General features: G+C 40.4%; 1 protein-coding gene across 3 annotated transcripts in view; it reads left to right on the forward strand.

Annotated features, from left to right (window-relative positions):
• Window positions 1-18,798, forward strand: part of cdh13 (cadherin 13, H-cadherin (heart)) — a 1,230,859-nt gene that overhangs the window by 414,293 nt on the left and 797,768 nt on the right. For all 3 annotated transcript variants that reach the window (XM_063067141.1, XM_063067142.1, XM_063067140.1), the window contains exon 4: window positions 17,643-17,759. In XM_063067141.1, coding sequence (XP_062923211.1) covers window positions 17,643-17,759 — 117 coding nt within the window. The remainder of the gene's footprint in view (window positions 1-17,642; window positions 17,760-18,798) is intronic.

The following is an 18,798-nucleotide window of genomic DNA, read 5'->3' on the forward strand; positions in this document are numbered from 1 at the left end:
TCACGTACCCCGTGATGGGGATAAAGAAACCAGCAGAAATAGAAACCACTTTGGAGTCTCGTATTGCTATAAACTAATAATATTTATTAGTAACTACACAATACAGTAATATCAAAGTAAATAAATCACACAGGTTAGCAATGATTATATATAAAAGTAAGTGTGGAATATATATGTATGAAAAAACCAAGCTTCTTTAAGTCTAGGGGTAAAATGATACTGTCTTACGATGTTGAGTAAAGTTCAGTTCAGTTCGTGGTATTTAGTTGAGTAGTGATGGAGAGAGAGTGAGTGAGTGAGTTGAGTCTTCAGGTGAGCTGATGCCGTCGATCTTCTCGTTGTCCTCCGAAATCCTTTTCAAGTCACCGACTGTGACTTTAACCAGGGGGACCAGTTTTCCTGTGGTGGAGCTATCACCCCGGCAAGGGTGGACACATGGACAACTCCCCACCAGTCAACCCCTTCTTCACAGGTGGAATAGCAAGTTGAATCGATCCGCCTGATCGATCCTCCAAAACCCACTTTCTCTGCGGACACAATGCTCATTCAGTGTCCAGATCATGTGTCTGAGGTCTGCATCATCTGACCTCCCATTTATTTCACCAGGCTGAGCATCACCTGTCATTCAAAGAGTCCCTCCCTCCTTTGTCAGCAAAGAAGTGCACTAGCAGGCAACAAGTCCTTGAAAGTAACATCAACAATCTGCCTTTGGTCACCATAGCAACCTTCGAGCTGCTCGGTGCTGACTCCAACTCCAAACTCAGTGGAAATCCAAAGTTACTTCCAATGCCTTAAAATGACAGTCCAACTGTTAATCTTCGTCTCTCTCTCCTTTCCAAACAAACCATTAATGATGAATGTCTCTCTCTGTCTCTCTTCAAGCAGTTAATAGGGGCACTCCTGGATTCCCTCACAGTACTCAAAAAAAAATAAGAGTAGGATTAGATCATGCACCCCAGCAAGTCTGCTCTGACATTTAAGCAGATTATGGCTGATTTGATTGTTGGCCTGAACTCCCAGACTTTCAGCCTTTTCCCCATTGCCCTTTATTCCTGTGTCCTCCAGATCAGTTTCATCGTTGAATATACTTGATGGATCCACTGTTGCTTGGGGTAAAGTATTTCTCATCCCACACTTAAATGGATGACCTTTTTTCTGAGATCCCTTGTGTGTTTAGATACAACATTAAATAGTCCCTTTTTGGATCAGTTCAAATTTAGAAATGACTTTGCAAATCAGCCTTCACAAAGGCATTGTGCCAGAATCAAAGTGATATGTTCACTGTGAGACAGGAACAATGATCAGTCTGCACTTTACAGGCTGCTGGCCACAGACTCTCTCAGTGGAATAAATCGCTCCTTAAACTAGAAATTCTCTATACAATATACCATTCTGCAACCAGCACTTTGATAAATTTTTCAATGAGGTTGATAGGTTCTTGATTGGTAGTAGTGTCAAAATTTACGGGGAGCAGGCAGAAGAATGCAATTGAGAGGTATAATAAATCAGTCATAATGAAATGGTGGAGTAGACTCGATGAGCCGAGTGGTCTAATTATGCTCTTAAAATATGTTACGTTATCATCACAAATTTACACTTCTTAGTAATTTCAAGTTCAATTTTTTTTGAGAAATGTGTCTGTTTTTGTTTAAAGCTCTCTGTAATGATTGGAATGAATATCTGTAAGGAACTTGTTATTCAAAAATATTTTTGTCTTACTAGTCTAGGATATCACGCTACTCAGTCAATCAGCCATCAATCTATAGCTTAGTCTGATCAGCGAGTCATGAATTCACCGTGACAGACAAGGGATTTAAATTCAGTTTTAATAAATAAATAAAAATGACAGGGACATGGCAAGCCCATCTGTGTCTCAATCATTCTTTTCTGGTCTGGCCTCTATGATTCCAAAACCACACCAATGTGCTTGATTCATATTTGTCATCTATCAATCAAATAATTGGCATGAGCTGGAGATGAAACAATTTTTAGAACATTCTATATATTGGCGAGACCCGACACAGCCTGGGAGATTGTTTCACTGAACACCTACGCTCTGTCTGCCAGAGAAAGCAGGAGCTCCCAGTGGCCACACATTTTAATTCCACGTCCCATTCCCATTCTGATATGTCTATCCACGGCCTCCTCTACTGTCAACATGAAGCCACATTCAGGTTGGAGGAACAACACCTTATATTCTGTCTGGTAGCCTCCAACCTGATGGCATGAACACTGACTTCTCAAACTTCCTCTAATGCCCCACCTCCCCCTCGTACCCCATCCGTTATTTATTTATATACACACATTCTTTCTCTCTCTCTCCTTTTTCTCCCTCTGTCCCTCTCACTATACCCCTTGCCCATCCTCTGCGTTTTCTCCTCCCCGTCCCCCTTTTCTTTCTCCCTGGACCTCCTGTCCCATGATCCTCTCATATCCCTTTTGCCAATCACCTGTCCAGCTCTTGGCTCCATCCCTCCCCCTCCTGTCTTCTCCAATCATTTTGGATCTCCCTCTCCCCCTCCCACTTTCAAATCTCTTACATGCTCTTTTTTCAGTTAGTCCTGACGAAGGGTCTCGGCCCGAAACGTCGACTGTACCTCTTCCTAGAGATGCTGCCTGGCCTGCTGCGTTCACCAGCAACTTTGATGTGTGTTGTTTAGAACATTTCATTAGTATGTTGGTGCTTTCCATTTTGAACTGGTTTATTTCAAATAGCTCAAACAACAGGAATTCTGCAGATGCTGGAAATTCAAGCAACACACATAAAAGTTGCTGGTGAACGCAGCAGGCCAGGCAGCATCTCTAGGAAGAGGTGCAGTCGACGTTTCAGGCCGAGACCCTTCGTCAGGACTAACTGAAGGAGAGTGAGTAACAGATTTGAAAGTTGGAGGGGGAGGGGGTGATCCAAAATGATAGGAGAAGACAGGAGGGGGAGGGATGGAGCCAAGAGCTGGACAGGTGATAGGCAAAAGGGATACGAGAGGATCATGGGACAGGAGGTCCGGGAAGAAAGACAAGGGGGGGGGGACCCAGAGGATGGGCAAGGGGTATATTCAGAGGTACAGAGGGAGAAAAAGGAGAGTGAGAGAAAGAATGTGTGTATAAAAATAAGTAACAGATGGGGTACGAGGGGGAGGTGGGGCATTAGCGGAAGTTAGAGAAGTCGATGTTCATGCCATCAGGTTGGAGGCTACCCAGATGGAATATAAGCTGTTGTTCCTCCAACCTGAGTGCGGCTTCATCTTTACAGTAGAGGAGGCCGTGGATAAGCATGTCAGAATGGGAATGGAATGTGGAATTAAAATGTGTGGCCACTGGGTGATCCTGCTTTCTTTGGCGGACAGAGTGTAGATGTTCAGCAAAGCGGTCTCCCAGTCTGCGTCGGGTCTCGCCAATATATAAAAGGCCACATCGGGAGCACCGGACGCAGTATATCACCCCAGCCGACTCACTTTCTCTGGCGGACAGAGCGTAGATGTTCAGCAAAGCGATCTCCCAGTCTGCGTCGGGTCTCGCCAATATATAAAAGGCCACATCAGGAGCACCGGATGCCGTATATCACCCCAGCCGACTATTTCAAATAGCTCTATGAGTTCTATAATTGACACATACTGTTGAGTTCTGCTTTATTACTGCCAAATAGTAAGGGATAATAACGGAAAAGACTGAATTCGCCGGAGGAAATGCAGTTGATCTGATGCAGATTTTTAATTAAAGTAATTAGTTGACTTTGTGGTGGGATGTAGCGGTTGGTAAGAGGGCAGTTTTAAAAGAATTGTCTTAATTAAAATCGCTGCAATAATTTCAATTGCTAATCCTTTCTGAACTTGTGAAATGTACTAAGAATATTATCTAATTATGCCCCTAATAATAAATAATTCTGTACTTAATAACACTGAAAACTTCTAGCTAACATTAACTTCACTCAGTACAGTCATATAATCACCTCACATAAGATCCACGGTTTTCGTCTTGGTGATCTTTTTACAGATGTGCAGATTAACAGCAGAGATATATTTGACGACAATTGACAAAGACAATTTTTCTGTTCATTTTTGCATGCTGCAGCTGATTTTTACAATTACTTTGTAATTAAAAGAAATCTTTTCAAATAAATAAATCCAGCCTTACCGTCTCGATGAACTTAGTCGATAGAAGACATTAGTAGACATTATTCTATATTCTACCTTGTATAAATTTGGATTGTAACTGCCTCTCTGATGAGAACAGTTGCTCTACAGCACACAAACAGGCTGTTTGTCTAGCGAACCAGTCCAATCTGTTTGCATCTGGCCTATAAACCCTGCAAAACTCTCCCATCTATGTACATATCTAGAATGTTTTTAAATGTTGCTAATGTCAAAGTTCAAAGTAAATTTCTTATCAAGGTACATGTATATCACGAAATACAGCCCTGAGATTCATTTCCTGGCTGGCATTCATAGTAAATACAAGTAAACACAATGGAATCAGTGAAAGGCCACACCCAACAAGACAGGAAAACAACCAATTGGCAAAAGACAACAAACTATGTAAATACAAAAAGAAAAAAATAAATACATATCAAGAATATTACTAATAAAAATTGCTGGTGAACACAGCAGGCCAGGCAGCATCTATAGGAAGAGGTACAGTTGATTTTCGGGCCGAGACCGCTAATAAGAGATTTGAAAGTGGGAGGGGGAGGGGGAGATCCGAAATGATAGGAGAAGACAGGAGGGGGAGATTTTATTTGCAAAAAAATCTTCCCAATTCCTATTGTCAATGCCCCAACTAATAAAGGCCAGCATGCCAAACACCTTCTTCACCACCCTACCTACCTGTAATGCTGCTTTTAGAGAACAATGCTTTTGCACTCCCAGCTTGTTCTGTTGCATTACACTTCTCAGGTCCCTACTGAGGAGTGTAATGAGGGATCAGTGCTGGGTCCATTGTTACTTGTCATCTATATCAATGATCTGGCTGATAATGTGGTAAGTTGGATCAGCAAATTTGCTGATGATACAAAGATTGGAGGTGTAGTGGACAGTGAGGAAGGTTTTCAAAGCTTGCAGAGGGATTTGGACCAGCTAGAAAAATGGGCTGAAAAATGGCAGATGAAGTTTAATACAGACAAGTGTGAGGTATTGCACTTTGGAAGCACAAACCAAGGTAGAACATACAAGGTAAATGGTAGGGCACTGAGGAGTGCAGTAGAACAGAGGGATCTGGGAACACAGATACAAAATTCCCTAAAAGTGGCGTCACAGGTAGAGAGGGTCATAAATAGAGCTTTTGGTACATTGGCCTTTATAAATCAAAGTATTGAGTATAAGAGTTGGAATGTTATGGTGAGGTTGTATAAGGCATTGGTGAGCCCGAATTTAGAGTATTGTGTACAGTTTTGGTCACCAAATTACGGGAAGGATAGTAATAAGGTTGAAAGAGTGCAGAGAAGGTTTACAAGGATGTTGCCGGGACTTGAGAAACTGAGTTACAGAGAAAGGTTGAATAGGTTAGGAATTTATTCCCTGGAGCATAGAAGAATGAGGGGAGATTTGATAGAGGTATATAAGATTATGATGGGTATAGATAGAGTGAATGCAAGCAGGCTTTTTCCCCTGAGGCTAGGGGAGAAAAAAAGAGGACATTAGTTAAGGGTGAAGGGGGAAAAGTTTAAAGGGAACATTGGGGGGGGGCTTCTTCACACACAGAGTGGTGGGAGTGTGGAATGAGCTGCCAGGTGAAGTGGTAAATGTGGGCTCACTTTTAACATTTAAGAAAAACTTGGACAGGTACATGGATGAGAGGTGTAAGGAAGGATATGGTCCAGGTGCAGGTCAGTGGGACTAGGCAGAAAAATGGTTCGGCACAGCCAAGAAGGGCCAAAAGGCCTGTTTCTGTGCTATGTTCTATGGTTCTATGGTATGTTGGTTCCTTGAATCCTTTCAAGCAAGATACCCACCATCGATGTCAGACTCACTGGCCTGCACTTTCTTGGCTTGTTTCTGCTACACTTTTAAAAGAATGGTGACACAAGAGCCACTCTCCAGTCCTTTGGTGCTCATGTGTGGCCAGAGATGAAGCAAAAATCTCTGCAATATCTTCTTCTTTGTCTGCTCATTAGGTCCAAGAAGGTGCTAGACAAGGCCCGGGGTATTTATCCACCATAAATGCACATTAAGGCCTCCAAAACCTCCCTTCTAGTTTGTATGGGGTCCAAGTGAACACCATTCATTTCCCCCATTTCCTTGGCTTCCATTGTTTTCTCCACAGTAAAAACTGAACAATAAATATTCCAGAATCAGAACCAGAAACAAGTTTAATATCACTGGCTTATGTTGTGTTAGTTAACTTCACAGCAGCAGTTTAATACAATACGTGTTAAATATAGAAAAAGAGCTGAATTACAGAAAGTATATACAGATAGATAGATACTTTATTGATCCCAATGAAAATTTCAGTATCACAGTAGCATTACAAGTGCACAGATACACAAATATACATATATTAGAAGAGAAGTAAGAAAGAATAAAAAATGTTTCTTCAAACACTCACAAGAAGATTGGGGGAGGGGGGGCGGTGGTCATCACTTCCCTGGTTATAGATTGACTCATTAAAGAGCCAAGTTGCTGAGGGTAAGAATGACCTCATATAACACTCCTTGAAGCTGCACAATTGTCTTAGACTATCACTAAAAGTGCTCCTCTGTTCAGCTAACGTAACAGGCAGAAGGTGAGAACTATTGTCCAGAATTGTTCCATAGGGTCCTCTGTTCTACCACAGTCCTCCAGTGTATCCAGATGGACTCCTATAATGGAGCCAGCCTTTCTAATCAATTTATTGAGCCTGTTGGCATTACCTGTGTTGATGCCACTGCCCCAGCACATTATCAAATAGAAAATTGACTGGTAGAACATGTGAAGGAGAGGTCTGTATGCTCCAAAGGACCTCCGTCTCCTCAGGAAGTAGAGGCAACTCTGGCCCTTCTTGTACATTCTGGTCCACTCAAGTCTGTCATCCAGGTTCTTAGCACATCCAGGTTCTTACCACATCCAGGTCCTCACCTTCAATAGTAACAGGGAGCAGTGTAGGCTTAGTCTTCCTAAAGTCCATCACCATCTCCTTTGTCTTACTGAAGTTGAGCTGCAGATGATTCAGCTTGCACCACTCGACAAAGTCCTCCACCAAGGCCCTGTATTCATTCTCCTGTCCTCCCTTTACACACCCAACTATTGCTGAGTCATCAGAGAATTTCTGCAGGTGACATGACTCAGTGTTGAATCTAAAGTCCGAGGTACACAGGGTAAGCAGGAAGGGAACCAATCTAATCCTCTGTGAAGGCTCAATGCTGCTTATAGCTATGTCTGATACAGCTTTGAACCGCATAAACTGTGGTCTGCCAGTCAGGTATATTAAATAGTTAAGTTAAAATGAGTAGTTGAATAAAACAGAAATAAAAAAAGTGATGAGGCAGTGTTCATGGGTTCAATGTCTATTTAGAAACCAGATGGCAGAGGGAAAGAAGCTGTTCCTGAATCACTGAATGTGTGCCTTCAGGCTTCAATACCTCCTTGATGGTAACAATGTGAAGAGGGCATGTCTGGATGGTGGAGATCCTTAATGATGGACGCTGCCTCCCTGAGGCGCTGGTCCTTGAAGATATCTTGGATACTTCAAAGGCTAGTACCCATGATGGAGCTGACTAATTTTCTGCGACTTACTTTGTTCCTATGCTGTAGCCCTCTACCACCACCCCCACTCATAATGAAATATTGCCACTGCCTTGCCTTCTTTATAGCTGCATCAATATGTTTCATTCAGGTTGGGTCCTCAGAGATATTGACGCCCAGGAACTTGAAATTGTTCACTCTCACCACTTCTGATCCCTCTGTGAGGATTGGTTTGTTTTCCCTCGTTCTACCCTTTCTGAAGTCCACAATCAGCTCTTTGGTCCTACCTGTGTTGAGTGTAAGGTTGTTGCTTTTATTTAGAATATTACCCATTTTCTTTAGTTAAGCACATACAGTAGATGACAATGCTGATCATTAAGTGGACATATTCTCTCCTTACCCACACTTTTGCTCTTAATGTATCTGCAGAATCTCCTGGAATTTTGCCTCACCTTGCCTGCCAGATCCTTTTCATTTCCTTTTGTTGCTGATTTATTAGTGCAATTTAAAGATTAGTTTTATTTTTCATGTGCAGATTGAAACATGCAGTGAAATGGGTTGGAAAACAATCCACGAGGACTGTTTTACCTCAGCACAGAATATACTAGGCATGCCCACAACTCACAAAGCCTAACTGTATGTCTTTTGGAATGTGGGAGCAAACCAGAGCACCCAGAGGAAACCTACATGGTCATGGAGAGAAAGTACAAGCAGCGGCTGGAATTGAACTCTGATCTTGCAGCTGACGCTGTGAGGATTGGTGCTTTCCACTATGCTACCATGCCACCCCATATGGCAGTATTGTGCAAGTAATTACTGAAAAATATAGAACAGTACAGCACAGGAAAAGGCCCTTCTGCCCATAATGTTGTGTTGAACTAATTAAATTAGTAATCAAATTGCTAACTGAGCAAACCTCTTCTGCCTACATAGTGTCCATATCCTTCCATTTTCCTCACATTCATGTGCCTATCAAAACACCTCTTAACAAAAAGTAAACCAAAAAAAACCTCATTGAGAATACCCACGGATCCAAAGTCACAAAGAGGGGAAAGGTTAATTAAAAGTCTGCCCTCTCCAATTATGGACATTTAATGGTGCATGAGAAGCTGCATGCATACACAGCAAGTCATGAAATACTTTTTAAAAAGTGCAAGATTACGGCAGTGATTGGATCAAAGCCTCAGATGTGTGCCTTAGTGTATCAGCAAAAAAAAGTTACTGCACAATTTATTTTATTGCCTGTTAACTTTAAAATGACGGTATTTGCAGTTCTTCTGCCACTCACATCAAATGAGCCTACAGCTTTAATATCAGTGCCTAATACAAATGATGATTTTTGACACTAAACACCTCCTGTCTCAAAGGATTAGCACACATCAGCACTGCAAAAGAATTAGAACAACTGTGCTAGCATATTATCTTGTTTGAGTACACACAAAAATGGCTGTGCTATATAAAAATTAGAGCATTGCTCTAATTAGTTTCATAACTGTGCAGAAATCCAAGAAGCACTTGAATTTGGGTTGATTTCAATTTTTAAATACTCTATATGAAGCAAGTCAACTGGATGTTTAATTGCTGCTTTTGGGATTTGGATTAAGGTGTGGTTCAATTAGCAGCACTCCTTCCCATGGGTTTCAACCATTCTGGACCATAAACAAAAAGGAGGACAACATTTGCTCCTTAAGATGGACATAAAATATCACATTGCCCAAATCTAAAGAAGAATATGGTGTTATCCTCAATATTCTTGTCAATAATCATTTCTCAACCAATATAACTAAAATGTAGATTATGTGATCATTACTATTTTTTAGACCTTGCTGGGGTAAATTAGGAGCCACATTTGCTGTGTGACATGGCTACCATTCAAAGTCAATCTCATTGGTTATTATACTCTTAGGACATTGTGTGTGTGTGTGTATGTGTGTGTGTGCATGTGTTTCCCTGGACTTCTAGCATCTGCAGAAACTCTTGCACTTAGAGATTTCCAGAAAATAGAGAACCAGCTGGTTCAAAGGCAATGAAACACAATTTGAATTTTGATTTCTGCTGTAACTTGTTCTGCTGAGCTACGAATGATGGAAGAACAAACCTGGTAGCTATTTAATTAAATCATCCGAGAGGATTACTAAACAACCTTCTGCTCACTTCCAACTGCCATCAGTGCTGACTAGAACAGAAGGAGGTGTGCATGCAAGTAACCAGTGTGGTCCTTCAAAAATGCAGGTCTCATCTTGGCTCTACAATCAGGGGTCCCCAACCCTTTTTATGCCATGGACCCCTCCCATTAAGCAAGGGATTTGCAGACCCCAGGTTGGGACTCCCACTCTTTATAAAGAGTGAATTAGGATCAAGGCTACTGGAGTACTTCAACTAGATGAAGCCATGGAAAAGAGCGTCTAAGATTATCACAAAGAGGCATTACTGTATATAAAACATACTTTACAGGTGAGGTTAGGAAATCAACATTAGCCAGGGCAACAAAGGGTATGGGGAGAAGGCAAGGGAGTGGGGATGACTGAAAGAATTGGATCAGCCCATGATTGAATGGTGGAGCAGACTCGATGGGCCGAATGGTCTGCTTCTCCTCCTGTATCTTATGGTCCTCTGGACTATTATAGAGGACAATTTTAACATAATCCCTTTAATAGGTTTAAATTACTTGAGATGCAAAGATTAGTTTTGCATTTGCTATCATTAGGTCCCATGAGATAAATCTGGTTAAATTTTCACCACTGATCTCCTTTGTCCTCACACTGTTAACGCCTCAACTCTACCCCACTCTCAACAAGCCTGACCAGAAACTGCCTCCTTAACTGAATATATCACTTTGGTTCTTGGCAAGGAAATCTTTCTCCTCAACATCTGTCCCCATCTGCCACCCAGTTAGCAATGGTCCAATGAAAACATAAAAATTTAAGATTAACCAAGCCTTACGTTAGCCACGTCAGAATAGTTTGCTGACTGTCTGATTCCAATTGGCATGTTGTAAATTAAGTGAAAAAATATAGATATTCTCAGAAGACCATGCAGTAACTGCAAAGATGGAAACAGAATTAATACTTCAAGGTGATAATCATTTCACCAGAATAGAAGGTCAGAGTCAAGCAGCACTGAATCAGGACCTGTGGCCCACCATGTCCACACTGGCCATCAGGTAACAGTCTATACCAATACCATTTACCCTTATGGGACTAAATGCTTTTTTCTCCAGAAATCCCAAATTTATTGAGTATCTCAAACATTTTTGTTATATCAGATCTGCATCTGCAATATTTTGCATAAAATTTTCTGCTGATGCACCTCTCTCCATCTATGGCCTTACACACTTTGTGCAAAGGAATCCAACATTATTCTAATTTCCTGTTGATGTTATTAAAGTATTTATCTTTACCAAGATTTCTTATGGTCTAATCTGCTCCCCAATCTAGTTTCAATTGCTTGAAATTGATTTTTAAGCAATCTCTTCCCATCTGGCAAATCAGCTAACTGGATAAAAAACTGATTTAGCAAAAGAGGGCAAGGTAATTGCACAAAGTCCTGCCTGGAAGGCAGTCACTAATACGGTTAAGCAAATAGAATGTGTTCTGCCTTTTCTTTAATCAAATATAAAGTGTGAAATGTATTTTGCATTGTTATTGACTTTATTAATGGCATCAAGGCATGAGGCTAGTAAACACGAGGAAATTATTAACTCTCAAAAGTACAGGAAGCCATTAGGTGTGAGGTAATAAATGAGAAAGCAACTGACAATGTAGAAAATTGCCCAGGCATGTCCCGTTCAAAGCAAAAAAGCAGGACAAATCCAATTTGGTTAATTACTGCCGACCAGTTCACTCTCAATCATAAACACGGTGATGGAATTAGTTGTAGACGTGACAAATAACACTTGCTCAACAATAGCTAACTTTCCAATGCCAAAGTTGAGGTTTATCAGAGTCTCTTGGCTTAAGATCTTGTTTCACCCTAGTCTAGATGTGGACCAAATAGCTAAATTTTAGAAATGAGGTAAAAGGGACTTCTCCTGTCATTAAGTTAGCAGTGGGACTTCTCGGCACCCTATTAGAATTGCAGTAAATGGACAAAATGCATATCAAGGTAGTATATGGTGACACATACACTTAGTGGCCACTTTATTAGGTACAAGAGTGGAATCTGGTGTGATCTTCTGCTGTTATAGCCCATCCACTTCAAGGTTCAATGTTTTGTGCATTCAGATGCTTTTCCGCACATCACTGTTGTAGCACACGGTTATCTGAGTTACTGTTGGCTACCTGTCAGCTTGAACCATTCTGGCCATTTTTCCCTGACCTCAGCCATTAATGAGGCATTTTTGCTCACAGAACAACTACTCACTGGATATTTTTTTTGTCTTTTTTTTGCACCATTCTTTGCAAACTGTAGACTGCTGTGCATGAAAATCCCAGGAGATCAGCAGCTTCTGAGATACTCAAAGCACCCTGTCAGGCAGCAAAAATCATTCCACAGACAAAGTCACTTTTATCAAATTTCTTCATCATTCTGATGTTTGGTCTGAACAATAACATAATCTCTTGACCCTATCTACATGCGTTTATGCATTGAGTTGCTGCCACATGATTAGCTGATTAGATATTTGCAATAATGTGCAGGTGTACAGGTGTAATTATTGAAGTAGCCACTGAATGTGTGAATATTGATAATAAATTAATTTTAACTTTTATCTTCATTAAAAGGTAGACACTTCAGTGGTTGGAATCACACATTAGTCAAAAGAAGTGGTTTTCAAAGAGATATTTTTCCAGCTCCAGGATATCATCGCAGAAGTTCCTAGCTGAACCATTTTTAGCTGCTTCATCAGTTATCTTCTTTCCATCACAATGTCATAAATGGAGATGTACAGCAAATAGAATGTACAAACATCAGCAAAGGGCTCCTCATCCAACTTTGTGATGGAACGAAGACTATCAACAAAGTAGCTAAAAATAGTTGGGGGGCCCAGGAACTCCTGCGATAATATCCCAGGGCTGGACTGAATGACTTCTGAAAACTACAACATCTTCTGTTATGTAATATATGACTCAGGCCACTGGAATGTTTTCCCTTTGATGCCCATTGCCTTCAAATATACCAGGATGCCCAATTGGCCATGACTGCACACAGCAAGATTTCACCAAATTGTGGTATTGGCTGAGAGGCACAAGTGATATGTGCACTATAGAAGTGTCAGGAAATAGCATTCTTCAAGAAGGGAGGTCTAACTACCTGCTGTTGACATTCAATGGCATTACCACTGGCAAGCATTGCACCATCTATAACCGATTATCCAGAAGCTGAACCGGACCAGTCACATAATGACTGGCTAAAAGAGCAAGTTAGAAGCTGAGTACCCCACTCTAAATTGCCATTTCCTTTGCCATTGGGATGAGTGGTAAATCTTGCTTTTCAGCAATGCCCAGACCCAAAAGTTGTATTACATTTGCAAGTTTAAATACATTGAAACATCAGTTGAAACATTTAAAAGCAAAGTTACAAGAGGAAGTGGGAATGTACAAGCAATTAAACGCCTGTATTTCAAGCAAATTGGTGTGAAAATTTGGCTTTGGCCTTTCTTTGTCCTACAGTTGCCAAAGTTTTTTCCCACATTTTATAACATCCATCTTATTTTCTTTTTAGGGACAATGTCTTCTAATTTTATATTTCTAAATCAGTACTTTTAGTACAAGTGTAAATGTTTAATTATTTAATTAAATGATTTTGCTACAGTTGAAACATGTCTATAATTATACAAAATAATGAACTAAAATAAACCAATAATTGACTTGGGTTACTTCTGTTGTCTGGAGCCTAGACACACAGATAACCAGACTTTCTCAATGTGGTATCACATTATTGTTTTTATTATACCATTAGTTCAAATAAATGCATTTTTTAATGCATCAACACTATCAATATATAAATTGCCACTGAAATTAAAGATTCTGATTTCAATTTGTGTAAACTCCAGGAATGGCATCCATCAAAAAACAATAGCACATATTATTTCATATTTTTGAAATAAGACTTCAAGTTTAACATAGTGATGTAATGAATATGATGTTGTATGTGTCAGTGTAATGTAATGTATTAATATGTTCTATTTGCATGCAAGATTCATCCTGCTTGTGATATTTGATGCATAAATAATAATCCGATGTCATTGAAATCAAGAATTTTATATTAGCAAAGTTAGTACTTTTGCCAAATAAGCAAAGGGCTATAACAAAGTTCTTACTAAGGCTATAGTCTCCATGTAGTAATAAGTGAGTTCCCAACATCCAGAGGTACCATATTTTAGATGCGACATTTAACCATGACCCTTGGTGGACGTATAAGGCCTCCTTTTCTTGAAGAAGTGCAGGAGGTTTTCCTGGCTTCCTGTCCAACACTTATCCTTTGGCAACCATCACTGAAACAGATTATCTTGTCACTTCTCTCATTGCTCTTTGAAAAATCTTGCTCCTAACAATTTGTGCACTGTGGCTCCCTGCAATCCAACAGTTGGCTTGCTTCAGAAATATTTTATTGTTTGTGAAGTGCTTTGGGATGTCCTGAAGACATAAAATGCAGCTTACGCATGAAGGTTCTTCTCTCTTTTCTCTCATAATGGATTCACTTTTTATTTGTCATCTTCGTTTTCTATCCAGAGATGTTTCATTCTAAGATAAAGTGATTTCATATACAGATGGAAGAATTTTGCAAAAAGTAATCTAATTCTGACACTGGCTTCGGCTGCACCTAAACCCTAGGAAAAAAAGGGGCTTTTTAGGTAATGAAGTACAGCCAGCCAGAGAAGAAAAAATGAAATATACAATGACTGATGAGGGAGGAGGGACTCAAGAGAACAAAGTCTACAGAGAAGTGAATGATAGTGCAGATAAATGACCAGAGGTGAATGCAGTGAAGGAATTTGAAAGAAAAGCACAGGCAATAGAAAGCAACTCAGGCTATAATTTCACCTTTAAGGTGAAAAACTCTTAGCTTTGCAGACAGTATTTCTTTTGTTAGCTTTTGCAATGTTAGCTTCTCAACTCCTGAATGACCTATTTTCTACTGTTATTGCTAGTAACAGTTTAGTTGATGTCAAGGATCGCTTTAGCAGGCATCTGCTCAAAGTACTGAGGACCGTAGTTATGATATTTAGAATTTTTCAAAAAAGTTGTTAATTGAAAATTTATTCAATCTGGAGTATACTAAATTAATACACTTTATTGTAAACAAATCTTATCAATGGAACAATTTGATATGGCACCTCCTGTCATGGGATATTTCTATGACTCTAAATGTGATTTCTGCATTTAGGCCATCCCATTATTTGGTACTCCAATGACTTATAGTCATCATTCTGACCTGTGAGGGCTGTAGATCATGAAAAGTGGGGGGAAAAGGCTTCATTGTTGTCATTGGCACTGCTTCATGCACCCAACAAATTTATCAACTTTGCCTTGAACTTCCACCCTGCCTTTAAATATATTTGGTCCATCTCTGACACCTTTCTTAATCTCTGTCTCTGGGGACCAACTGTCAACCAATATCTTTTATAAACCTACTCATTCCCATGGTTATCTTGACTATACCTCTTCCCACCCTGTCTCCTGTAAAAGTGCTATTCCTTTTTTCTGTTTCTATGCCCCTGCCTCATCTGATGACAGGGTGTGGCTTTCTATTCCAGGACATCAGAGACATCCTCCTTCTTAAAAGAATGGTTTTTCCTTTCCTCTATTATTGATGCTGCCCTCATCTGCATTTCTTCCATTTCCACACTCACCCCATCTTCCTGACTCTGTAATTGTACTAGAGTTCTTCTTGTCCTTACCTACCACCCTATCAGCCTCCACATCCGACACGTTATCCTCCACAACATACTCCATCTCCAAAAGGGTTTTACTACTAAACATATCTTTATCTCCCCCACCCCGCTTTCCACAGGGATTGCTTCCTCCGCAATTCCCTTGTTCATTCGTCCCTCCCCACTAATCTCCCTCCAGGCACTTATCCCTGCTGTCGCCTCCCTCACCTTCATTCAACACTTCAAACAGTCCTTTCAGGTGAAGCAACACTTGCGAATCAGCTTGGGTTGTCTATTTTGTCAGGTGCTCCCGATGTGGCCTCCTCTGCATTGGCGAGACCCGTCGTAAATTTGGGGACCACTTCATTGAGCATCTCTATACCATCTGCCACAAGCGGAATTTCCCAGTGGTCAAACATTTTAATTCCAGTGCCATTCCCAGTCTGACATGTCAATCCATGGCCTCCTCTTGTGTCAAGATGAGTCCAGCCTCAGGGTGGAGAAGGAACCCCTTATATTCCATCTGTGTAACCTCCAACCAAATACTGATTTCTTCTTCTGGTGAATGAATTCCACCCCACCCCTTCCCCTATTCCACACTCTGACCTTTCACTTCTTCTCACCTGCCTATTACTTCCCCCAGGTCTCTTTTTCCTTCCCTTTCTCCTATTGTCCACTCTCCTCTCCTTTCAGATTCTTTCTTCTCCAGCCCAAGACCTTTCTCTCCCACCTGGCTTCACCTATCACTTTCCAGCTAGCCTTTTTCCCCTCCCCCCCACCTTTTTATTCAGGCATCTCCCCCTACCCTTCCAGTGCTGAAGAAGGATTTTGACCCAAAACATTGACTGTTTACTCTTTTACATAGATGCTGCCTGACCTTCTGAGTTTCTCCAGCATTTTGTGTGAGTTGCTTTGGATTTCCAGCATTTGCAGGCTTTCTTGTGTTGGAGCTTCACCCTTGGGCCCACGTTCTGCCCACTACACCCTCGACACCACTGAACTGACCAAGGCATATATATAATTTTTAATCAATTTTGAATGTTTTTAGATGTCCTGAATGGCAATAACTTTTCTTACAGTGATGGGGTTATCTAAAGGGTTGAATACCATTTGCAGCCTACCCTGCTCATGGAATGGTATGGAATAGGGGATTTAGTTGTTGACAGCACTGCAAATGCATAAGGCAAGCTTGGCATTAGCTCTATCATGAGGAAGATGAGTGTGAACAGTAAGTCTGGACCATTATAATTCGAAAAAGATGAGGTAAGTTAACTTCTTGGCACACAAAGAATTATGTATCCTCAAGTACCCTCAACCCGTCTCTCCCCATCACAATACACTAGATAATTAATGTTTTAATGGTGTTTTATTGATCATTAAAATGTATTAGTGATGAACCAGTTTCAGAGATCATGCTGTACTAGAAGTTAATTTAGAACTCCATTCACTCAACTGAAAGGCCTAATTAATTTAACACTCTATCAAAACAGATTTGAGGCTTAAATATTTCTCATTGTTTACACTATAGTATATTTTATTTTGAAGCATACCTTGTTATTGACAGACACAAAATTAACTTCCATTGATTGAAAGTCAACATAATGCAACTTCTGTTAAGAAAATGTTGGTATTCGGCACTAAAGTGTGGATTGCATTTAGTGAGACAGTTTTGTTCACCCTCGCTCCTACGTCCCTGTTCCCATTCCAGTTCCCTCTCCCCCATATGATTCCTATTAAACCACCTTTACTTACCAGATTACAGCAATCGTAGCTGCAGTCACCCTTCCCTCCCCACCTGGCTTGATCTGCCTGCCATGCTTCACCTCTCTTCAGTTCACCAATCACCACAGGCTCCTGTTTCACCACTTTCTACTCCTTTTTATACGAACCATCTTCCTTTTCCATTCAGTCTTAATGCAGGATTTCGATTGGACATACCAAGAATTCCTTTCCACTAACAGATCCTGCTTGACCCATTGAATTCCTCTAATGTATTTCAATATCTATATTCTCCTGTGTTTTCAAGTTTCTTATTGTTTGGTTTGAAAATTGAACTCAAGATTAAAACAGCCATTGCTAAACAACTGTGACAGAAGTTCAGATGATGTATTTTTTTAAAAGTCTTTGATGCATATACATTTTCTAATTTTTTTTCTGTTTGACTCTTCTGTTTCAAGGATGCCATGAAGATTGGAAACAGCACTATTCTGCACAGAAGTAAACGATCTTTAATAGCTCCTCCCATCTCATTCCCTGAAAATCAAAGAGGACCGTTCCCCAAAGCTATTGGATGGGTAAGGAATATGGCTGTTGACTATTCTGTTTTGTATTTATGATCATCTATTTAGCGAGTGATCAGTATCCCAGTGATTTTAAGAGCAGCTTTATATTTAAACCTCGGATTGATCATGTCTTTTAAAACTTGCATTTTTCCATTTGTTTGAGTTGGCTGAGATGAAAGTGAGTTTACATTTAAATTCAGGTGGAAATTGATTAATAGCAAACATTGCTGGATTAAAAACAATGAACAAGTGAGACAGGTGAATCATTGAGATGTAAGCTGCCTACTGAGAGGCAGAGCCAATCCAAGAAACTAAAGAAGAAAGGTAGGTATTTTGGATGTTTGTATTGATCTTGTACTTGGAAGGATTGAGAGAGAGAGAAGAAAGCAGAGGTGGATTAGCTTTAGTCAGTTCCTTTCATCATTTTTAGCTGATGGACCCAAACCTTGTTTCAAACTTGTTCACAGGTATTCTAACAGTGTGCTGCTCCGGTATGATCTACAAAAAAAAATTATAAACTGTTGATAGAAAATCAACAAAACAAGCTCATACTTAGAAACATAGAAAACCTACAGCACAATACAGGCCATTTGGCCCAAAAAGTTGTGCCGAACATGGTCCCTACCTTAGAAATTACTAGGCTTATCCATAGCCCTCTATTTTCCTAAGCTCCATGTACCTATCCAAAAGTCTCTTAAAAGACTGTATCGTATCCACCTCCACCACCGTTGCTGGCAGCCCATTCCACTCACTCACCACTCTCTGAGTAAAAAACTCACCCCTGACATCTCCTCTGTACCTTCTCCCTAGCACCTTAAACCTGTGTCAAGTCAAGTCAAGTTAAGTCGCTTTTTATTGTCGTTTCAACCATAACTGCTAATACAGTACACAACAAAAACGTTTTTCAGGATCATGGTGCTACAGGAAACAATACAAAAACTATACTGAACTACGTAAAACAACACAAAAACTACACTAGACTACAGACCTGCCAAGGACTGCATAAACTGCACAGAACAGTAGAGGTCAGTAGGTTGGTGTCAGTCCAAGC

The sequence above is a fragment of the Mobula hypostoma genome, chromosome 14 (genome assembly GCF_963921235.1).
Source record: "Mobula hypostoma chromosome 14, sMobHyp1.1, whole genome shotgun sequence".
Taxonomy (NCBI): Eukaryota; Metazoa; Chordata; class Chondrichthyes; order Myliobatiformes; family Myliobatidae; genus Mobula; species Mobula hypostoma.